Below are 23,856 nucleotides of genomic sequence, written 5' to 3'. Positions count from 1 at the left end.
GCAAACAGCCAAACTGCCTTTCCTCCTCCCCAATCTCCAAAGTGGGAGGTGAGTCAAACACACTGGTACCTCCCATGACTGTCCCGAGATCAGCAACGTTCCCACCCAGCAAACCCCAGTGCTGTTCCTCCGCCCCAACGGGACCCAGCCATGACTGTGAGCTTCAAACAGAACTACCCAAACCGGAGCCGAGCCCTGAGCTTTGAGCAGTGCTGAATTATTTGGACACCTAGAAAATGTCAGGGAGAAAAGATCACTGGAAAGGGAGAGTTGTAGTCCTTTAGCCGGCCAGGATGGGAACCAGAAGAGATTTCTCTCCAAGGTAAGTAAAGGAACGTGAAGCAGTGTGGAAGCGAGGCTGGGATGTTGCCCTCAAACAGCATCAAAGGACACAAGCAGCAGGATTTTCCCCTTTCACAGGCCATTGCCCAAGCAGGAGATGCCCGGTAACGGCTCCCAGCGCACACGGGGTGGCCATGGCCACACACCCACTGAAGCACAATCTGGGGCTGGTCACACCCGTGGTTTGAGGACAGGAGAGCAACATGTCACCACAGACACACCCATGGCACGATTTAGGTATAAATCCAACCGCTTGTAGCCCCAGCTGGGGCCAGACAGCCTGACGCGGGGCACCCCTTCACCCCAGAGCTTTCAAACCGCTTCCGATAAACCCCAATGAGCAGACAAGCACAGACCACCCAGACTGTGCTGCTGAGGCTGAGCTTGTACGCTCGGGAGCAAGCTCAGCTGCGCTGGGTTTCCTCCAAGGCACAAGGGCTCAAGCCAACAGATCCCTGCCCTGTCAGTGACGAATGCTGCTCGTGCTTCCTCCCCACCAGCTCTCATGAGCACCATTAAACAGAGGAAAGAAAAGCCAACGCTCAGGCGCAGGGCATCACTTTTGTCCTCCTCCTCCTCCCAGCCGGGTGTGTGTTGCTATGGCCCCTCTGAACCATTTTCTGTCACACGGGGAAGAGGTTTTTCAGGAGAAAAGCCACCACTGAGCTCCTTTCTGCCTCTGCCACGCTGGTCCCTCCGCCTTTAAATCCCGGCTCCTCTCTGACTCCTCACAAAATGTCTCCGTTGCTGCCTGCCAGACCCGGCTCCAGCCTCCCAGGAGCTAGCTGTCGCCTTGATGTCATTTGGAGAGGCTTTGAAAGGGGGATCTATCTTTATCCGCGCTGGGAAGCGCCATGCGCGGCTCTGGCGCTGTGCAAGTAATTAACAATAATGAAAAGTTGGGGTTGCCATGGATATGCTGTTCTATTTACAACGCGCATCTCTCCCCATCACCCAAACCCGCGCAGCAACCAAGGGAAATCAGAACCCCATTCAGTGCCTTGGCGTGTGGTTTTATTTTTAACTAGGAGGCTGTAATAGGAAGGCAGCCAGGCAGGACGTCAGGGGCACGACAGCGGCTGCTCCTCAGGCCGGCTCCCCCTACGGAATCTTGGGATATGGCTTGAGAAGAGGCACACGAGGTTTCCGTGCCTCCTGCCTCACCCAGACATGAGCTCTCTGGACAGTGAAAAGAAGCCAAATAAAAGTGCTTTTCAGATCCCTCAAAACCAACCGGCTGTGTCTTTACTGTGAAAAAAAAGGGAGAAAATAAAAGACAGTTCCCCACACGCCGATTTTGAGAACTGGGCTGCTAACAGGCCCTCCCTTCAGACCCAGCTCTGGGAGCAGCGTTAGTTCAGGGGGTGAAAAAAAAGAGGGAAGAGGGAAAAAGAGAAAACAAAGCAGAAGAAATCCACCCGGGGGTTGTTTTGGGGGCTGCTGTGTGGGTCGTCCAGGCACGGCACTCCTGGAACGCAGGGCCTCGTTAGGACGCCGCAGGCTCTCAGCTACGGATTGCAGTTGGCTTAATTAGAGACTCAGGTGAACATGAAAGATTAAATATGGAACAAGGCTGGGGACGGGCGGGAAGAGAGCCGGTTTGGGTTAATGTGTCGATACGGGTACCTGCAGAATTAATTACAGCAGGACTCGGGTGCTGCAGGGAGGCTGTCGCTGCTCCATCCCAGCACTGTCTTAGTCACCGCTAATAGCTGTTGCACGAGGTATGCGCGGCATGAATCTGCTTCGGGGCTGTGTTATTCGCCTGTCATTAAAAGCATGGGGGGGTTTTTTTGGGTCTCACAGCTGCCGTCACAGCAGCAGCGAATGCACTCGGCCCGTTGGTGACTCAGTCCGGGGTGGTAGGGGCTGCCTGGAGCAGATCCCGGGGGCTCCCCCACTCCCCATCGCCGCTGCTGCGGAGCAGATAACGCCAATAACCAAGGCACAAGAAGCCCTACTTTTAGTGCCTGCTCGAATTCCCAGTCGGGGGGGCCCCGTGAAACCTAAACCTTTTGGAGACACCACCACGCTGGAACAGCAGCTTTTCAGCTGTAGTTAAAGAAACACCAGAGCTGCCCTCCAAGACGGTGCAAGATAAAAAAGGGAAAAAACACACAGCAATGCCCCATAGCCTCTGCTCTTCCAACAAACTGCTTCAGCGAGCTTCTGGGAAAAAACAGCATAGGTTTATCAGCGTGGAGAAAGCGCACCGAGCAACAACAGGAAAAGTACAGATGTTTCTACCCTTGATTCCTTCACCTGGAGACAATGGAGTGAACCTAACAGCAGCTGCATGCACACAAATGCCTGCAGCCCCCATAATGTCGTGCCACCATCCCATCAGCTCCCCATGGAGCATCCATAGGGGAACCCCAGGCCAGAGCTCACATCCTAGCATCAGCACACATGGCAGCGCTGGGTCAGGACTGTGTGGGAACCCAACAGGCAACAATGGAGCAGGAAAGAGCATAGGAAACCTAGTCATGGGGTTAAGCACCAGCTCAGAGGCTGCCACAGAGTGTCCAGCGTTCTGGACCTGTGAGGCAGGGAAGCTGCTTGGTAATGCCTGCTCCTCACCAGCCCCAAGCAAGGATTACTTTTTGCACCAGAGAAGGCAACCTAACATCCCTCGAGCTTTCTGTACAATCGCTAACACCTCGTTTCTTTTGCAAAGCCCGTATGGGAAGTTGATGTTTGATAAAGCAGAATCTGCAGGCGCCAGCACTCTCCAACCCTTCCCAGTAAACATGGTGGAGACGTGAGCTGGGAGCACCCCTGTGCAGCGCTCCGTGGGCTCCCAGGAGGTGTCTGAGGTCCCTGCGGTGGGACAGAGACCCTGGCTCAGCTGCCGGGGAGGCTGGAGGCATCGCACAGGCTGGGATGGGGAGGGAGGGAGCCGCAGTTGGAGAGGTGCGAGGAGCAGCAAGCGCCTCTGGGGAGGCTGAGCTGCCAGGCCACGTCAGTCCATCAGCCCTTGCTTCCTGGCCTGGCCACAGAGCCTTTCCCTGGGGCGCGGGGTCGGGGAAGGACGCGGAGCATCGCCCGCCAGCCAGGCTGGAGGCACAGCCCCGTGACTCAGTGGGTGAGCGCCCCGATGAAGCTCACCTCACCCTCCTGAGACCAAACAGCACCCCAGCAGCCCTCTGTGCCCAGCGTCTCACCGAGGGAATTGCCAAAACACAGCCCCTACCATGAGGTTCCTTGCACAATGCACCTGGCCACTCTGTCTCTGCTCCCAGCTGTCTATCAAGGGACCCCTCAGTGCCACAAACACCAAGAGCAGAGCTGCTTCCCATGGGCCTGTAGAGCCCACAGTAACCTGTAGCCCATCAGACAGGACAGTAAGGGAAAAACTGGCCTTGGGGATGGTGCTTTGCTCCAAGCAGCCCCGCCAGGCAGCTGGGAGCAGGCAGGGACGCCCGGGCTGCTGGGGCAAGGCACGAGGATTGCCCTGGTCATGACTAAATCCCTGGCACGCGTGGCTGCCCACAGCTGAACACGACCGGGGGCAACACAACTGGGTATGGAAACACTCCCTGCTTCACCCACTGCCCCTGTGAATTGGAGCACCCTGTGGATTTGGAAAGGGTCATATGCTCTCACACCCAACTGCAGACTAGCCATGTCCCAGGAGCCCCTAAGCCAAAATCTGCTCCTTCCCAGGGGCACTCGGGCTATGGGCTGGGATACACCACCCCCTCTGTTCCTTGTGTCCCTGGAGAGCAAGCAGAAATCCTGCCGTGTTGTGCCATTCCCCCTGCCTCCCTAAGCAAGGCCTCTGGTGATCCACATTCAGCCACTTAAATTGGACTCGGTGACCTAAAGCTCAGCTTTTGTTTCCCCCCATTAATAAGCCACGGCCCGAGCGCCTGCTCGCAGATCTCTGCTCCACGCTGTCACCTTGCATCGAACAAGATGCAGCCGATGGCTCTGCAGCTGGATTTATCCCCAGAGGATCACTCGCTGCTTCCCCCCAGGTGCCTGCTGCTGTTAGGGAGGTGAGGAGGAGAAAGCAGCACCCCAAAACCATGCTACGGTTCCCCCGAACACCTCAAGGATGCCCTTCAGCTGGGACACAAGTGCTGCTGGGACAGTCAGTGCCTGTTGCTCCACAGTTTGACCACCCTGGGATGCAGTTGTTGCTACCAAAAAGCAGGAGGTCCCACAACCCTGAGCGTTTTGCATCACGCGGGGACCTTTCTCTGCATCACGCCAGTGCAGGCGGCCGAAGGCGGGGAAGAGTAAACTCTGGCGTAGCCATGGAAACTGGAGAGAATGGATGGATGGATGGATGGTGGCGGATCCCTGCACACCACTCCACGGCCGGGCGGAAAGCAGCCATCTCCTCCCCACTCAGCTGGCCTGAGTGACCCTGCGGCTGCTGCCGATCACAGAGTGTGGCAGGAAAACACCCTGGTGATTAAGCTAATAACCCTAATGACCAGGTAATGGACTGCTGGCCAGACGCACCCTTCGGGAATGCGCCCGGGTCTGCACCCTGCCACACGCACCCCAGCACACTGGGCACGGCTGGTGTGTCTCTGCCAGGCTGGGATGCAGCAGAGATGTATTTGAGCCTTTCTAATGCCACTGCCCCCAAAAGGCACCGTGGGGCATAAGCAAGTGTCTCTGGTCCCGCTTCAAGCATCTTGCCCCTACACAGTCCTTGTACCTCTTCCAAGAGATACATAGATTTCTGCAGGAAGAGGGGTGATCCTGCCCGCAACATAATGTCTGCCTTACAGGAGAGCTGCTTCAGCCCCACATAACCTGGACTGTGCTTGCTGGAGCATCAGCTGCCTTCCTGAGGGGCCCACAGAGGCACCAGTGGTCTCCACGTGCCAGGGCAGAGGGCGAGCAGGCAGCCAAGAAAGCATTCACTGCCTGACACCCTCCCTGCGCTCAACAGCAAACCCTCTCCATCCCACCTGCCCCTCCACGCATCCATCCTGGCTAAAATGGCTTTTTGCAGGAGGGGTTGAGGAAACCAGCCTTTCAGAAGCCCCAAGCCTGCTCACTGAGTGCCCTCCACTTCCCCACTGCCGCTCCCAGCCGCCCACAAGCAAACCCTTTGCCAGGTCTGAGGGCATGAGAAGCTGACATTTCCTTTTAGCTCTGGTACCCGCTGCATTTGCTGTGTCCTTGGGTCAAAGGCCTCCTAAGTTTCCCTCTTTGCATCCTCTAACTCACACTAAAACCACACAAAGCTCCTGGCAAGGTGAAGGTTAAAAGCACAAGTTACACCAACATTAAAAACATCCGTGCACAGTTGTGCAAGCAAAGAAATGTCTAGGACCAGTGGTTAGAGCTGTGCAAGAGTCCATTTCTCATTTAATGACAGTCAAAGAAGGGGAGAAATGAGGGACTGAGATTCTTGGAGAGGGAACCCCACAGGTTGCTGAGGCTGCCACCCCAAATCCCATCCTCATCATTCCTTTCACTGCTGAAACCGCTGCAAAGGCTCCAAACACCCAGCTGAAGGCACAGTCCCTCAGACACCCCCACCGTACAGCTGTCTCTCAGCTCCTCAGTAGACTAGAGATCACCCAGGGGTTCGCCTCTACCCCTGAGATGGTGCAGCTCCAAGGAAGGCAGCAGAGCAGAGCTGATGCAATGTGGAGGCAAAGCAAACCTTGAGCTTACAGAGCCGAAATCCTTACATTTTCATTTTTTGGCCTTTTGAGGTTTTCTTAATTTGTCTATTTTTGTTCCTCACCCACCTCCGCGCTGAGTGTGACAAGAGCCTTCGCTGGAGAGGCAGGGTTTTAAGGAAGAGCGCTGGCTGTTATAAAGCAGTGAGGCTCATGGAAAAACAGCCTCTGGAGCAATAAACAGATTTGGTGCTGAGGGCTGTGAGGGACGGCTCCATCTGGGCTGCTGAGTCATGAAACCTGCTGAAGGGAGATACAAGCCAGAGGGCTCGGGGCAGGGGAAGCTTCCTATTAGAGATTTTTGCTATTTTGGTCTGAACGTGCGACAACAAAACCAGAAACTGAGCAAAAGCGAGCCGGGGTGGCAATGCTTTGCTCCAGCAGCCTGGGAGTTAGTGGAGGCTGCCCTCCTCCTCCTCCTCTCCCCAGTGCCAGGCAGCCTTGTCCCATCCCTGTTATGGCAGCGAGGTGGATGGGAGCAGATCCTTCCACCTTAGCCCGACAGTTTCCAGCCAAAGCCAAACGCTCCCCTTTGCTGTGCAGATCCCCCCTGCCCACACCACCCCTCCACGGGGATCCCAGCCTGCTCTGCCGCTGGCAAAGGACTTGCCTGGCCCCCAGCACAGTGGCCATGAGGAGCCATGGGAGCAAGGTGCCTCCCCCTTTCACCCTGGTTTCCAGTGCAAGGAGGACAGAGCAGCAGCTGTGGTTGAGGGATGTCCCACAGCCCACAAAGAACAGGTTAATCTCTCTTTAGGGCTGTCCCCCTCCCAACTGGGCACCCACTGCACCCCCACAGGGACCCTAATGTATCCACACACACACTAGCAGGGTCCCCATGGGGACATGACATGTCCCATCCGTTACAGGGACCCCATTATGCCCCTTCACGGACCCCGCCACATCCCTGTCCCCACAGGTACCCCACCGCATCCCCGCACGTGCTGGCAGGGGGACATGACATGTCTCATCCCTGAGACAGACCCTGTCCTGCCCCTGCGTGGATATGCCATGTCCCCACATGGTATCGTGTCCTCACAGGGACACCCTCATGTCCTTAGAGGGCCTCTGCCGCATCCTTATCCCTCTGCCACATCCTTATCCCCAAAGGGACCCTGTCATGTCCTTCCAAGGACTGTCACTTGTCCCCAGCCCCACAGGGACCCCACCACACCCACACAGTGCCATCTCCCCCCAGGAACTCTCACTTGTCCCCAGCCTCACAGGAACCCTTGCCATGCCTCCGTGTCCCCACAATCTGCCACATCCCCACAGAGACCCCAACATGTCCCCACAGGGATCCTCATTGTCCTCAGCCCCACAGGGACCCTGTCACGTCCCCACACCCACAGTGACCCTCTCATGTCCCCATAGGGACCCTGCCACGTCCTCACAGGGACATGGGACCTTGTCACATCCCCACACCCACAGGGATCCCACCATGTCTCCACAGGGACCACTCATGTTACCCCCGCCCTGCCATGTCTCCACATATTGCCATGTCCCTATAGGGACGCCCTCACGTCCCCATGCCGTGCTGTGTCCCCATAGGGACCTCTTCATGTCCCCACACTCTGCCATGTCCCCCCATACTGCCATATCATCACATGGACCCTGCTATGTCCCCACACATTGCCATGTCTCCCCAGGAACCCCCTCACGTCCCCACACCCTGCCACATCCCCACAGGGACCCTGCCATATCCCTATAGGTATCCCTCATGTCCCCACGCCCTGCCACGTCCCCATTGGGAACCCCCTCATGTCCCCACACCCTGCTGTGTCCCCATAGGGACCCATTCATGTTTCCACACTCTGCCATGTCCCCATAGGGACCTCATGATGTCTCCACACGCTGCCGTGTCCCCACAAGGACTCTGTCATGTCCTCATGGGACCTTGCCATGTTCCTATAGGGACTCCCTCATGTCCCCACACCCCACCACATCCCCCCATACTGCCATGTCCCCATAGGAACTCTGCCATGTCCTCATAGAAACCCTCCTACATCCCCATAGGAACTGCCTCACGTCCCCACACCCTGCCATGTCCCCACAGGGGCTCTGCCACGTCCTCATAGGGATCCTGCTATGTCCCCCTATCCTGCCATATCCCCATAGAATCACCAGGTTGGAAAGGACCCACTGGATCATCGAGTCCAACCATTCCCATCAAACACTAACCCATGTCCCTCAGCACCTCATCCACCCGTCCCTTAAACCCCTCCAGGGAAGGTGACTCAACCACCTCCCTGGGCAGCCTCTGCCAGTGCCCAATGACCCTTTCTGTGAAGAATTTTTTGCTAATGTCCAGCCTGAACCTCCCCTGGCGGAGCTTGAGGCCATTCCCTCTCGTCCTGTCCCCTGTCACTGGGGAGAAGAGCCCAGCTCCCTCCTCTCCACAACCTCCTTTCAGGTAGTTGCAGAGAGCAATGAGGTCTCCCCTCAGCCTCCTCTTCTCCAGGAAGGGACCCCACCATGTCCCCACCCCCTGCTGGGTTCCTATAGGGACCCCTCATGTCCCCACACCCTGCCACATCCCCCTAGGGATCCCCTCATGCTGCCACAGTGACCCTGTCATGTCCCCACAGGGATCCCCTCACGTCCCCACACCCTGCCATGTCCCCACAGGGGCCCTGCCACATCCTCGTAGGCATCCTGCCATGTCCCCCTATCCTGCCATATCCCCATAGGGACCCCACCATGTCCCCACACCCTGCTGTGCTCCTATAGGGACCCCTCATATCCCCAAACCGTGCCACATCCCCCCAGGGACCCCCTCATGCTGCCACAGGGACCCTGCCACGTCCTCATAGCGACTCCCTCATGTCCCCACAACCTGCCATGTCCCCCTATCCTGCCATATCCCCATAGGGACCCCGCCATGTCTCCACACCCTGCTGTGTTCCTACAGGGACCCCTCATGTCCCCACACCCTGCCACAGCCCCCTAGGGATCCCCTCATGCTGCCACAGGGACCCTGCCATGTCCCCACAGGGACCCCCTCATGTCCCCACACACTGCCATGTCTCCCCAGGGACCCCCTCATGTCCCCACAACCTGCCATGTCCCCCCCAGGGACACCCTCATGTGTGTCCCCGCCGCCATGTCCCCCCAGGGACCCCCTCATGTGTGTCCCCCCCGCCATGTCCCCCCAGGAACCCCCTCCCGTCCCCCCCCCCCCCCCCGTCCCGGCCCCTTTAAGGGCGGTGCGGGCGCTGCCCCCGCCCCGGGGCCGATCCGGGCGGCGCCGCCCGTAGCCTGGTAACCGCGGCTCGGCGGGGGGCGGGGGCGGCCCCGGCAGCGCCCGGTCAGGTGGCAGCGCCGGACACCGGCACCGGCTGCCCCCGATAAAAGTCCTGCCCGGCCCGCAGCCAGCGCCGAGTCGCCCGGCAGCCATGGTGAGAGCCGCAACGGGGGGAGCGCGGGGTGCAGCGAGGGCGGGGGGGGGAGCTCGGGGCGCACCGAGAAGGGGGGACGGGATTCAACGAGGGGAAGCGCCGTGATGGAACGAGACGGGGACGAGGGGAGCTCGGGGTGCAACGCGGGGAAGCGCCGGGATGGAACGAGAAGGGGACGAGGTGCGAGGAGGGCAGCGACGGGAAAGGGGACGGGGCGCAACGCGGGGAAGCGCCGGGTGCGAGGGAGGGAGCGCTCGGTGCTGAGGTTGCTGCCTTCCCCCGCTGTTTCTGCCTTATTGACCGCTCGCCGTGGTCAATGGGCTTTAAACCCACCTTCCTGCGCCGGCTGGGAGACCGCCAGTCCCCCCCCCAACCCCGGTACCCCAAGCCCCATCATCGTAGCCTCGGGTCTGTGCGGGGTACCCAGCTCCCCCTGCTGCTTCTGCCTTGTTTACAGCTCCCCCCCAATTCAATGTGCTTGGAATCGAGCATCCCGTTCCGGCTGGGAGACCGCTGGTCTTCCTCCACCACCACCACCACCCCCCTCTTTAATCCCGGTGCTCCAGCCCCTCATCGTGGCCTCGGGTCTGCGCGGGGGATGTGGGATCAACCCCCGGTGCAAAAGGAGCTGGATGGATCTCAGGTCAGCCCGGTGGGATGGGGCCAAGGCGGCGGCAAGGACAAGGAAAAGCCTGGTTGGGGGTGCTGAACCCCGGGAAAGCCTGGAGGGAGAGGGGGAGTCACTCCTTATAGACACCCCAACGGCTGAGCAAAGGGACAGGGTGTTTCCTCAACGTGGAAACAAGCCTGAGCCCGCATGGCACTGCCGGAGCATCCCTGCATCCCACCCATCGGGGTGCCAGAGCGTCCCTGTATCCCGCCCGTCGGGGTGCTGGCTGCCCTGGGCACCCCCGGCTCGCAGGGCATCCCAGCGCGTTTGTGCATCTGGCTGCCCTCAAAACCCACCCTGCTGCGTGCACGGCCCTTGACTCAGCGCCGGAGTCACTGCTTGGAGCGACACTCGTAATCGATGAGTGGCATTTGGCCGTAGGGAGGTTGGGAAGGGTTTACAACCTGTTCGACTGGGCAGCGAATGAGTCTCTTATTCTGCAGCTCTGAGTATTGACAGATGTCCTAATATCATGTTGCAAGTTCCGTTTGTCCCTAATGCCAGGGCCACAGGAATGGTGGAAGGGTTAGCCCTGACAAAGCACTGTTTTGCCTGCCCTGGCAGGGAGTGGATTCCTTCCTCTGGGCCTCTCCATCCACCTTGGTGTGAGCTGTCTTTTGGTGGCAGACACAGGCTCGGTAGCACTCCAAGCGATGGAAAAGAAGAGCCCCCAGTTTGGGGAGCGTGTGTCCATTCCCACCGGCAGAGCTCTGCTGCCATGACTTGGCTAACACAACCCTGGTGGATGTCAGGAGGGGAGCAGTAATGCAGCAGGTTTTAATCGATTTATGCCTAGAAGGTGTGAATGTGCAGCTCTGCCTGTCCTGTCGGCCCCCAAGAGCTCACCTGGGGCACACGCATCCCATCCCTTCTCTGGAAACAACAGTGAAATCCCAGGGATTTCATCCAAGCCCTTGCTGCTCTGTGGGGTCTGATCCGGGCTCCGGCACCGTTTCAATATTGAAATTTGCATGGCTTAATTCAATACCTGATCTCAGCTGGAATCTCCAAGCTGGAAAGGCAGAGCTTGCGCTGCTCTGGTGCTTAGAGACGTACAGGATGGGGGCGGAGGGGGAATAATCTGAGCCAGACATTATGGGAAGGAGGAAAAAAGCTGCAGAAGCGAACACAAGAAAGTCGCGGACAGACCTCTGATTTGAGAGTTGGTACCAGCTTTGTCCCAGGGAACTGGGCACATGGCACATCGGGGCATCTAGGCAGAAGTCAGGAATGAGGAGAGGTGAAAAGCATCTGGGCAAGGCAGTGGGTACCAGGAGGAGCTTTTCTCCTGCTCACCACACACTGGTCCCAGCAGAGCCTTCTAAACAAGGCTGTTCACCAGCACAGTGGAAAAGCCTTCCAGAGAAGGCTACCTTCTGCTGCAGGACCTTCCTCGCAGGGGCTGCCTACCACAGGGGTTTTCCCTAGAAGGCGTGGGTAATACCTTCTCCCAGCCCTTTACCAGGTACATCACCCTTGCCACACGCATGCTGATGTATTGCTTCAAAAAAACCAAAAAAGACAGACTGTAATGCTAACAGAAATGTGAGCATCTAGCAGACAGGGCTCTGGTATTTGGAAATAGCTTGGAAATCTCAGAACAGCAGCCCCAGCTCCCCAGCTGCTTAGAAATAAAGCCTTAAAACAGAACCCTTCGCTGGGCACTGCAGGGCTGGGGGCGGCTGCCCTGGCAGTGGTGCTTGCAGAGCACTCCCGAGTGCCAGCGCTACGGCTCGTGGGCTGGTCTCGCACAGCTACTCCCCCGCTTTAAAAAAAACAAACCAACCCTGAAATAATCAAGCAGGCTTTAGCTTCCCAGCAGGAACGCTCAACAGATGCTGCCAGACTCATTCCAGCACCGCACCCCACAGCAGGGCAGGTTTGGGATACCTGGACTGATGGGACTTGATTTTTCCCTCTGTCATCATCCCACCTGGCAGCACGGAGGGTTGGCTGTGGGTCGCTTCCCCTTGGAGAGAGGCTGAGCAGCAGCTCACGGGGGCAGGAGTCTTGATTCACGAGGGAATCTGAATTTACTTGGTGTCTGTTTAGCTCTGCGAAAGGCATTTGCTACCCAGCTTTGAGCAGGAGGCAAGGGGCACTGGCCTTGTGTCGCTTACATGGAAGTGTTTGCTACTGCATGTAAGCTCGATTTCCAACTAATTGATGAAAATTGGCCTCCCTTCCTGTTACCCTAAGCAAACCCATCGATGTGCTCGGAAAGGGACCTCATTCCTTAGAGCTGCTGCGGGCGAGCAGCTGGGCGCAGCTGGCCAGCCCATTCCCATCCTGCTTCCTTGCTGCTCTCCCATCAGCTCCGGCTTTTACTGCCCTGTTCCAAACCACTGGTTGGCCTTGAAAAGCATGGTCAGCCCCTGCCCACAGGGAATTCCTCCCGTGGGAGCACATCACCACCAGGTTTACTGGGGTGCCAGGCTTTGAGACCCCTCCTGAGAAGCGGGGCTGCATTCAGAGCTTGCAGCCGCTGGGTAAGCACCAGTTTCCAGGGCAGGTTATAATGAATTTGCAGCTGCTTCGATTTTAATGGTTTTGAGGTGGGCTGGCAGGGATGGGACGCAGAAGCAAGAGGCGAAACCCCAGGCAGAAAAGACCCTTTGCAAGCTGACCAGCCTTGGTGCCAGCAGAGAGCAGGGTCACACATGAGCAAACGCACCATGTCCCTGAACTAATAAGGAAGAGATTTTGTCTCTCCTGTCAGCTGTGACTGCACAGAGCACGTCCCCAGGAAAAACAAAGCTCCATCTTGCAGCACCCTGGGAGCCAGAGCTCCCCGAGCGTGCCCGGGCTCCTCTCCATCCACGCACCCCAGGGTCGCAGACACTCAGAGGCAAGGAGCAGGGGATGGAGCTTTTCTAAACTCCTGCTGCAATCCAGATACCATCAGCTGGCACTGAAACAAGCTACAGTGCTTCAGAACAGACCATATCTCCACCCAGGGTCCAAAACCAAGCCATGATATTCAGCTGTACACAACTGTAGGACCCTGTTCATGCCTCCTCAAGGCTAAACTCTGGGTTTTTCAAGAGGGTTTCATGCACCCAACCAGAGCTTTTAAGGAAGGCGAGGATGGCCACGCTGCTGGCTTGGAGCAGGACCCCGCAGGTGAGCCCCGTGTCCTCGCCGCTCTCGCCAAGTGGCTGCCTCGCAGAGCATGGTGCGTTCGAGCCGGCGGCTCCAAAATAGACGCTGCTTTAAAAAGAAAGATGGTTTGTTTTTCTTGCATAAAACCCTCTTGCTGGTTGTTGAGGGAAGCTGTCCCCAGAGCGGAGGGACTGTATCATGCCGGAGTTTATAAATACCAGCATGCGCCTGCTGCCCGTCTCGCTGCGCTCCGGCCAGGAGCTCTCCCCGTGGCGAGAGGTTTTGCGCGCGGCTGGCAGGATTCAGCTGTCAAGCCGAGAGGAAGCAACCCTGCCTGTTCCCCCTCCACGGCAGCAAGGAGGGGGCGGCTGCGTGGCAGGGAGCGTGTAACGTGGCCGTGGGCAGGCTCTGCCGCCTCGCTGAGAAATAGCGGCAGCGCGCATCGGGAGTCTACAGAGCCGCTTTCCCCTGCGAGGCAGCGGGAATGCAGGCAGCCAGGGACCCTGGCCAGTGGGCTAAATAGAACCCGTGGATGGATCCTTCCAAAAACATCACTACCCATTTTTCATCGGCTCCTTTGGTGCTGGGAAAATAGTAAATTGGGGAGGCAGGCATTGACTCGTAGAGCAAAGAAGGGTTGAGGAACTCATCAGCTAGGCATGTTGGGCTGATTTAGAAGTCACCAGCCATGAGGCATGCGCTGATGGTCTGTAAACACTTGCAATGCTACCCATGCTTCTTGCAATTGCTCGTTAACCCGTCCTAAGCTTGGTCAGTGTATTAACCTCCGCAGACTGAGGCTCAGGGGTGTGATGCCCCTGCAGCGTGAGCAGAGAATGGCTGCAAGAGTGAGGGTGCTGCTCCTGGGCTGCAGGAAGCAGCCAGGTGAGGTTTGCAGAGTACCTGGTCTGCCCAGAGCATCAGGCGTGCCGTCAGCGAGCCGTGACGCAGGATCATCTGCTGTCACCCCTCCAAAGGCAGCGTCACAGCAGGCTGGGACAGGCTAATCGGGGTTTGTCAGCCCTGCAGCCTAGAGAGCTGGCTCGGGTCATGGGAGCAGCCCCAAAACCAGGTGTGTGGAGGAGGCAGTGCCTTGCCCTGCCAGGGGAAACAAGGCTTTGTGCTTATGGACTACGCATGTCTGATCTGGGACTGTTAAGCCAGGATAAGCCTAGGACACTTTGCAGCCATACCCTGCGAGTTCCTTGGGTCGAGGGGAGGGACGCCTGAAATGCACCATGAAACCTTTTGAGAAGTTACCAGTGTGCTCTTGTGAGCACCAGGGACCTGGCTGTGCTGCGCAAGCAGCCAGGCCTGCTCAGAGCTTTGGGCAGACTGATTATTATCTTGATTTAACATCTGACAGCTCCCATCCTGTGCTTGCCTGAGAGACTAATACAGGCTGCAAGCAGGAATCAATCGGGGTTCTGTTGAGGCATCCTCTGTCACAGCCCAAATCACCCCACCATCCCCTCCCTCCTGCTTCCCTTTCCTTCTTTTCCGCTTCAAAACCGAACTGCTCATCCCTCCATCATGAGGATGTGCCGATAGCTCTGAACCATGAGCCGGAGAGGAGTCTGTAGCAGCTTCAGGAGCACATCCACAACAGCCAAAGGCAGGAAAGCAAAGACTCCAGTGGAGCGAGCAGAGAGCTGCGGTCGCTGCTGTGACAGCGGAGAGAGGCCGATGGCCTCGAGCCCACTTCAAACTCCCACAGACTCGGCACGAGCAAGACCTGACCCTGAGAATGGCTGCAGTTTGTGCTCTCTGCTGAAAATTATTTTAAATGCTATTCTCCGAGACCATTTCTGAAGCAATTTTGCTGTTCAGCCTGGCTAGGAAGAGCCCTGAGCAGGCTCGTTCATTCAGCGCCTGCAATATTGACTCTTCTCTTTACTGCAGCATTAGAGACCATTTGTCATCTCCAAAATGAATAACTTTCCCCCTCCTGGGAAGGGGGAGAAGGCTTGCTTCAGCACTGACATTTCACATACCCAGCCCACAAACCTGCTTCGAATCCCAGATGATGATGGTAGGAATAAAACCAGGGGCTTCGCTGTCTTTGCTTTATCAGCAAAGAATGGCCCACGACTCACCTGGTCCTCCCCACACGCTCGATTTGTCGTGGACTTCTCAGTCCTGCCCTCCACACCGCTCCAAGGATGCTCCTGGCAGTGCTGGGGGCAGGAGGAGCAGCTGCCAGAAAGTCAGAGCACCCAGGGAGCAGCAGCAAAGCCCGAGCAAGACCAGCGTTTCCTCTCCTCCGAGTCACACAAACGCACGATTTCATACAGTCCAGGAGAAGAAGAAGGGCCTGGGAGATGCTCTGACCTCTGCCAGGTACCAGCTACCTTGCCACGTTACTTACAGTCCACCACAAACTGCAGGTCTTACTCAAGTATCTCAGAATCAAGCCACAGCCTCTGCTCTCAAGCCAGAGGAGCCCTTAAAAAAAGAAAAAAATTAAAGAAAAACTCTCCCCAAAAAATCAGGGAAAACCACCCAGCAGCACCAGAATAAGAAACCAGAAGCTCAGACTTGCCAACTCATTGTCTAAAGATCAACAAACAAGGCTCTCCCCTCCTGTCCTAGGGATCACAGCATATTTAACTAATAGCTGTCTGTTTGCCTCTGTGTTTTGAGCTTTCAGAGGTGTTTTCGAGCCTTTTCTCAGGAGGCCCAGGAACCAGGAATGCTTTCCTGTGGGAATTTCAGCCTTTGTTTGCAGGACTGTGTTCCTGGGAACGAAAGCAAAAGAAACAAACTCCAACTATCGCAAGATTTGGAAGAACAGAGCCATAAGCATTGCCAGCAGCAACCTCTCCGAGGGACCAGACCACAAACCATTACATCGGTGTTGTAGGGCTTTTGAAAAACCCTCTTTTCTGAGGAGCAGCCGCTCTGACGGTGGGACATCCAGCCCAGGTGGGATACAACCTGGTATCGAACTGGTCAGCTCTGCAAAGGCACAGACCACGAGGCTTCGCAGGTACCACAGGCAAAGCATCTGCCCCTTCTCACGGGCCCAGCCGCAGATGAACCACACAGCTTAACCTTGAGTTACAGCAGAAACACGCGCGGTGCCCGATACGAGCTCGCCAGACTTACCCGAGCAGCGTGGCAGCGAGCGGTGGGTCTGCAGGATCCTGACCCCAGCGGGTGCTGGCAAAGTAACCCCTCCTCACAAACCTGCACCCAAGGACAGCCCTGCCTGGGAGCTGCGCAGAAAGGACCTGAAGGCTTTGAAGACCAGGCATCTCTAGGCTGTAATTACCCACTTGTTTCCCCCACCCCAAATTATGCAGATGAAAGAAATGGCAGAACCCACCAATCTGGTGGGGAGGGAGGAGGCTGCACCGGTCCAGCCCTTGTGTCACCAAGGCCAGGGACCCTGGGGACCCCCTGCCACCCAGGGGTACCCCAGCAGCCCAGCGGGGTGAGTACGTGGCAGCAGCGGGTCTGTGTGCAAGAGGAAGACTAAAGCAGAGCCTAGAAGGAGGCTTGCTATGGGCCAGGGCTGTTTCAAGACTAATTAATCCATTAACTGGAGTCAGTTTAGCAAACAAGGATGTGGTAGCAGAAACACCTGGTTGCTGCTGGACCACCACCAGCTGGGCTTTGCTCAAAGGACTACGCTGCACCCTCTGGGGATTTCATCCCTTTGCAGGAAACCACAGGAAATCTCTGGAAGGCGGCTTTCGGCTGCTTCTTTGGAGACAGCCCCAGTTCTGACCCCTCGACGTAACATTCCGCATCGCCTTGCGGCCGGGGCAGGGGTAACACAGCGTGACGAGCCCCCTGAGCCAGGCTCCAGCGCCCTAGGGACATCGACTTCAAGCTCCAGCCTACACAGCCGCTCAGAAACTCAAACCGAGAAGAACCAGAAGGCTGGGGTGGTCGCATGAGATGCTGTGGGGTGGCTGTATGGCTGCAGCCCTCCCTGGTGCGGCGCGGAGGTCGAACGAGGCAGGGCTGGACCCACAGCCAGCGCCAACCGCCGTGCCCGTGCAAGGAGCCTGTTTGCCACAGCCCTTTGCAGGTCCTGCAGGTGGCACAGCCGGGGCTGGGCTGTGTTCGTGCCTCATTGAGCTTAAGCCATTTTTCTTTTTTTTTTTTTTTTCACACAGCAACGGCTGAGAAGATGCTTTTCACTCTTTTTCTCTCTCTCTGCCCCAGCACAATGATGAGAACTATTGCATGAAGAGCAACAGTGTTGGATTACAGCAGGGACATGGCAGGATAAAGCGGGCGTGTTGAGAAAGGCAAATGGAGTTTCACAGGAACGAAACAGCAGACTTGAGGGAAGCCTTTGTCCGAGGCTGGCTGGGGCCAGGCAGGAGGGTTACGAGAAGCTGCAGCTATCGGGACAGATAAGGATTCACACCAGCAAGCCTGGTGGCTGCCGTCCGAGGCAGACGAGGCGCCTTTCATTTTCAGGCTCCCTGCGAGCCAGCAGCTGCTCAGCCTGGTGTGTGTGGGCAGGAGGACCGCGGCTTTGTCACATGCCTGAGACAGCGTGACGCAGTCGGTGGCATCCCAGCCAGCTCCTGCTGCGAGAGCCGTGAAGCACGGGAAGGGCTGCTGGCACCTGCCCCTCTCCTTTAGCAGTTTTCCCCCAGCACCTGCTCCTACCACGGCAGCATCCTCAGCTACCAGGGCCGAGGGAGCGCAGCAGCCTCATCGCTCACTTAAATAATCAACTCCTTCTCCAAAACGTTAAGACTTTCAGGATGAGAGCTGTTCAGGGTTGAGCAGAGGAGTGCTGCCTGGCGTCAGCCGAAGGGAAGTGATGCGCGTAGGTGGGATGTGGGACTGTGGGCACCCACCTGCATTCCCAGGGAACCCCAAAATCCACCCTGTTCCCCCCATGCTGCTGACAGCAAGCAGAGGTGGGATAGATGAGATGGGTGCCTCCCTACTCCTCTCTTCCTAAGGAGCAGCATGTCCTGTAGCAGGTATCCCCTCGTGCCTCGGCCACCGTGCAGAGCCATCCCAGGAGCTGCATGCGGGATGCAGGAAACCACAGCGGTTGAGTTTGTAGAGCGAGCCCAGCCTGTCACATGCAAACACCCGGATAAGCTGTTGCCTGCAAACAGGAACCAGTTTATGGAAAGCAGCAAAGCCCTTCCCAGCCTGCCCCGAGGAGCGTTCCGAGGCTGCCTGGCTTGCAGCTGGAGCCCAGGTGCAGCAGCGTGGATGCAGGGCAGGCCAGCGAGCTCAGCACCCAGCAGGACGTCAGGGCCCCACTGGGGCAGAGATCTGGGTGCCCCAGTCTGCAGGAGCAAAGCAGGGACGCTGCTGCCCTGCTCCCGGAGGTGCCGAGGCACCAGCTGGCCCTGGGCAGGCGCATGGGACGAGGTGGCAGCGCCCACCAGCTTCTCCCTTTGCCCTGCAGCACGTTTGCCGGTTGCCCTCCGCTGATGTATCCCAGCCTTCCTCAGGGGAGGTGCGGCATTCAAAAATCCTGTTTGGGTTTGGCCTCTGGCTGGTTTGTCTCAGCCCCAGAGCCTGCCGGCAGCCCTGTGCCATGGGGCTCAGCCCTGTGCAAAGCCTCCTCAGCGCAGCCATCGTGCCACGCAGCCTGCCTGAAGCACCTTTCCCTTCTCTGACTCCATCTCCAAAGCCGAGCCAGCCCCTTTCCCACCGACTCCTGCTCCAAAGCTCAGCATCCAGGTTCTTTCCTCATTTTAAAGCCACGCATGGAGAAAGCGAGCCCTTTTCCTGACACTCATGTCCCAGGGAGGGGGGCACGGAGCAGCCACCAGCCCCTCGCTGTCGGCCCCGCTGTGCTGGAAATGTATGAAAGCAGGGAGGGTGAGGGAAGGCAAATATTTTGGGGGCAGGTGTTGCTTCTACTCTCCTATGCTCCAGCAGCATCTCCCGGCAGACAGCCCCTTCACCTCTGCTCTGGCTGGAGAAATAAAAGAAGGGCATGCTGCCCCCATCTTCCACTTCACAGGAGCAGGATGCTGTGGCTCACACCAGTTCTGCCCCTTCCTTTTCTGCTTTGTAATTCCAGCAGTGGCTCAAGAATAGGACCAAGTGGTGCAGCCCTCACAGAGGGGCTCCCAGGACAGAACACTTTGGGCACCATGAAAAAAACAGCATCAGCTGTCTAGGACTAGGCGATCGTCTTGGTGGATGCTGAAGGAGATGTTAGAGCAAATTAATTACTTAAACTATTTTTTTTTTTTTTGAGTCATGCCTTTTGTGCCAGCCTCAGATTCCTGTGGGTGTAACATGATTTTGAATGCTGTTTTGGCAGCAATTGCCTTCCTGAGGCCTCTGTCTTGCCCTGGGGAGCAGGCAGGGAAGCCGTGGTCCTCTTTCCCAGTTCTTGGACGACGACCTAAATTTGGTGGCTTAAACGTACCTCAGCAGAGGGGGCTGCCTGGTGTCCTGTTTGGGCCCAGCACAGATCCCAGTAAACCCCGTGCTCTCTTCTCTCCCAGCTCAAGGTTGGACACACTCCATGAGACATCCCAGCTTCAGCCCACAGCGCTTGTGTGCCAGTCGGTGATTTGGAGCCGGACAGTTTGTTACCGAGTGTAAGTGCCCAAATCCTTTGCGTTGTCTGTAACAGCTATTTGAGAGCAGGGATTTCCCCTGCTCCAAGGACTTTATTCTTTTCAAAAAGCTCTGCCTTTCCTAGCTGCTGTAGCTGGGTGGCTGCGGTGGGGGTGTCCTCAGGGGAAGCCATGCGCTCACAGCTGCAGCAAAAAATCTTCTTGTTGGGACATGAACTCCTGCAGTGCCAGCACTTTGGGCCCTCAGCTTCAGGAGCTGCTCAGGTAGCTGCCAGCGGGGAACAAGCCACAGAGGAGACCAAGTTATGCTCATTATGTTACCGTACCGCAAAGCCATGCCAAAAATCTGCTGGCAGCATTACCAGCCGCTGCTGAGACCTGCCGGTGTTTCCCAGAGTGCAGCATGCAGGCAGATGGCTGTGCAGGGTCGGGGAGCTGCAGCTGGGGTCCCTCAGCCCTTTCAGGACTGTCTCTGACCCAGAGAGTTACCTGCTGGAGGGACAGGCTCTCTGTGCAAAGCCTGGTGACACTTGGGTGGGCTCAGATGTAGCTGGGCAGAGCAGGGACTCCCCAGCCTCTCCCATGGCCCATCTCTGGCTGGAGACTGCACAGCTAAAAGAGATTTAAAAATTATAAATATTCCAAGACTCATCCTCTTGCTTGCAGCTTCACTGGCTTCAGAGAAGCCCTAAAGGAGTAGGGGAAATAAAAGTGGGGTCCTTCTCGGGGAGCACAGCAGAGCTAGGCAGGAATGTGTGGCTCACACAGGCAAACCCGAGCCTTTGCAGAGCGCCTCTTTCTCCAAAGCATTAGTCAGTCATTAAAGCAGCAGGAAAAGAGCCTCCCTTGTCCCAGCCTCTGCTTTGGTTCTACTCTCAGCTTCTGACATAACCAGGTCACTCTTTCCACACTTCGCCACCCTAGATGAGAGCCGATTACTGATCTGGATGGACATGACTCACTACCTTTTCTAATGAGCAACTTTCTTCCGTTTATGTACTTTGGCGGGGCCTTTCATACACCTAAAACAGGAGAAGGGTGGCACTGGGGAGAGGGCAGGGTGATGGAAATTGCTGGCATCCGCATCCAGCCCGAGTGAGCTGTTCTCACCATCCCCTTGGACTCAGGCCAGTTATGAAGGTGCTGCTTTTGAGCATGAAAAAGGTGTAGCTAATCTTCCACGCGCTAATCCTGGTGAAATGCTGTCTGGGCCCACAGGTAGGCTGCTTAAACCCTCGACGAGTAATTTGAGCTAATTAGGCTGGGAGATTTTTTTTGTTAATATCTGTCCAGGCGATGCCCGAGGTCCCCAGGGTAATAAGCACTGTGCAAGCCCTGAACGACCTTATTCCATGGAGGTTTGCCAGTGGGAGATTATCCAGGCCACAGCTGGGCGAGCTGGATTTTCCTTGGTTTTCCTGTTCTCTCACACAGACATGGTCTCATCGGACAGCTGCCCCACTCATGTGGTGTTGCTTGTGTTTTGCAGTGACTAAGCAGAGGAAGCTCTTGCTGTCCCGGCATCACCAGGCTAGACAATCGTTCCCTTGGCTGAAGATCCCATTGGATCTCTTCCCATAATGGAAGTGTGAGTGCCAAGATCCTCCATGACCTCCAGAAGCCACAACTCCTTACCGAGAACTCTGATGGCTCCACGAATGCTTTCCGAAGGTGCCCTCGGGGGCATCGCCCAAATCACCCCCTCGCTGTACCTGAGCCGGGGCAGCGTCGCCTCCAACCGGCACCTGCTCCTCTCCCGGGGAATCACCTGCATAATCAACGCCACCATAGAGATTCCAAATTTTAACTGGCCCCAGTTTGAATATGTGAAAGTGCCTTTGGCTGACATGCCCAATGCCCCCATCTCCCTGTACTTCGACAGCGTTGCTGACAAGATCAACAGCGTGGCACGCAAGCACGGGGCCACCTTAGTCCATTGTGCCGCCGGCGTGAGCAGGTCAGCCACCCTCTGCATCGCCTACCTGATGAAGTACCACAAGGTGTCCCTCTTTGAGGCGTACAACTGGGTCAAAACGAGACGCCCCATTATACGCCCCAATGTGGGCTTCTGGAGGCAACTGATAGACTACGAGAGGAAGATCTTTGGGAAGACGACGGTTAAAATGGTACAGACACCCTATGGCATCATCCCAGACGTTTATGAGAGAGAGCGGAGACCCCTGATGCCTTACTGGGGAATTTAATGTGACTGCAGATGGGAAGCACAACAGAAGGGACACGCTGTTCTGAATCCACCAGACTGGAGACATTCCCTTCTCCTTCTACAGCCAACTGTGGTTCTTTTCCATACAGCAGAACCTCAACTAATTCTCACCTCACTAACCTACAAGGCCAACGATTCCCTTCAAAGCATTTCTCTCTACAGGGATTCCCCCATCCGCACTTCTCTGATTTAGCAGAATGAGGTCTCCTTATAAATTTATTCCTTTCGTAAAACCTTCTTCCCTTTTTTAGTCAGTTTATTGGCATCCTAAGAGGAAAGGCCTAAACGGCACTTGGCAGAGTTAATGAACAAAGTGCGCTTTGTGATGCGATATCCTGGATATTTCGTTGATAGCTTGTTTGCTTCCTTGCAAAATCCTGTAGTGGCATGGGAGCGGCACTAGCACGGAAGGAGCAAGGGTTTTTCCAAAAGCCAGGAAGGCAGGTGTGCAGGGTTGTGGTGCTAGTGCTGGTGTTTTCTTTAACATCTGTAGTGACTCTCAGTATATAGTGTTTGAGATCTTTAGTCAGCTCTTAATCTGTATTACAAGTCAAAAAAAAACACCAAAAAAAAAAAAAATAAAGTCAGTCCATGTCGGCCACAAGTGAAATAAAATTTGAACGATTCAAGTCAAATAAATACAAGATGCTTTTTCACTCATTCCATGCCAGGGCAGTGGTCCTGGGATACACTTACACTTCTTGTGTTTTTTGAGGGTGGAAAGTAAACAGATCTTGTCTAAATGTGGCTCAAGACAGAAGCTAGAGGTTAGCCCCCCTCCCCCTGCACTGGACAGCCAAAGAAACATTTAGGTGCATGGCCACCGTCCAAAGGGGATGGGCTGTGTTTTTTAATATTCAATCAACCAGTAAATTGGAAGTAGGTAAAACCGCTTGATTACTTTAGAGCTCAGTATGGTCGTGATCTGCCTTAGCCCATTTCTAAGTCACTTCATTATGTCCTTAAGGTTATGTTGCATTTTAGAATTATTCCACACAAAACGGCGATCTGTTCAACCTCCCGGACAAGGATGGCTTTATGGAGGAGGCTTTGCCTTGTTCCATGTGTGACGAGAACGATTCCAACCTGAGACGTGGGAGAAGCCTTTCCATGGTGTAGCCGCTGCCTCCTGGACGTCACTCCCATCCTCCTGGCGGATGGGAAGGGACTGGTTTCGTTAGCGCGTAACTGGATCACCAGGAGAGCAAGGCAAGTCTGTTCCTCAATGAGACATTTTTGTCCTCTGTTGCAGCTCAGAAGGAGGAATACGCAGATTGCTGAATGCTGAGATAGCTATCTGATTAAAATGAGATTCTATACTTGTAAAAAAAAAAATCAATAAAGATTAAACAAGAACATGTGTTGGTTTCCTATTCAGAACAGTGCTAATGTATCTCAAGTAACAGCGAGAACAGGGTGTAATGCCGAGCAGTGGCTTTTAACAAAGCTGGACCTCAGTCTTGGGAAAGATACTGTGGTCTGTTCCCGTCACTTGGCTAATCCATTTAAATCCATCCAGGTGTCCCGCAATTCCCCATCCTCATCACAAAAGCCAGGCAATTAATTTGGCTATCTCAAAGTTTTTATCTTCCAAAGTGCTAGTGGAACAGCTGAAGTGTCAAGGGACAGCAGACATGGTTAAAGGTTTTCTCCAAGCTGACCCAAGCTGCGTGAGGATTGCAGCACAAGCAAGTCTCCAGCTTCCCCAGACTAAAAGCCACTGGGGCTGATGTAGTTATCAGCGATAGAAAACAGCATGAATGGCCTTAGCCTCATTTGGATCAGGAGTGAAACCAGATCTGGTGGGAATAAAGGTCTAGATTAGAGTGAATTTGATATGGAGGCGTTGATCAGCTCCCACCCAGAAATCATGTTTCAAATCTACTTACTGCAGAGACCAAGTTTTACCACACCAGGCAAACGCCACTTGCTTAAAGCT

At 55.9% G+C, this 23,856-nt stretch overlaps 1 protein-coding gene across 1 annotated transcript; it reads left to right on the top strand.

The window, feature by feature from the left end:
- Positions 1-9,262: 9,262 nt before the first annotated feature.
- On the top strand, positions 9,263-23,273 carry DUSP14 (dual specificity phosphatase 14). The gene is made up of 3 exons (XM_069873825.1): positions 9,263-9,394; positions 19,619-19,714; positions 21,183-23,273. Exon 3 carries the CDS (start codon positions 21,301-21,303, stop codon positions 21,895-21,897), a length of 597 nt encoding a protein of 198 aa, XP_069729926.1. The 5' UTR covers positions 9,263-9,394; positions 19,619-19,714; positions 21,183-21,300; the 3' UTR covers positions 21,898-23,273.
- Positions 23,274-23,856: the final 583 nt, after the last annotated feature.

This window comes from Phaenicophaeus curvirostris, chromosome 21 (genome assembly GCF_032191515.1).
Source record: "Phaenicophaeus curvirostris isolate KB17595 chromosome 21, BPBGC_Pcur_1.0, whole genome shotgun sequence".
In the NCBI taxonomy this organism is placed as follows: Eukaryota; Metazoa; Chordata; class Aves; order Cuculiformes; family Cuculidae; genus Phaenicophaeus; species Phaenicophaeus curvirostris.
This window is presented reverse-complemented; position numbering and strand designations above follow the sequence as displayed.

Excerpts from the sequence above, each read along its gene's own strand:
- DUSP14 (XM_069873825.1), top strand. The coding sequence starts at position 21,301 with ATGACCTCCAGAAGCCACAACTCCTTACCGAGAACTCTGATGGCTCCA.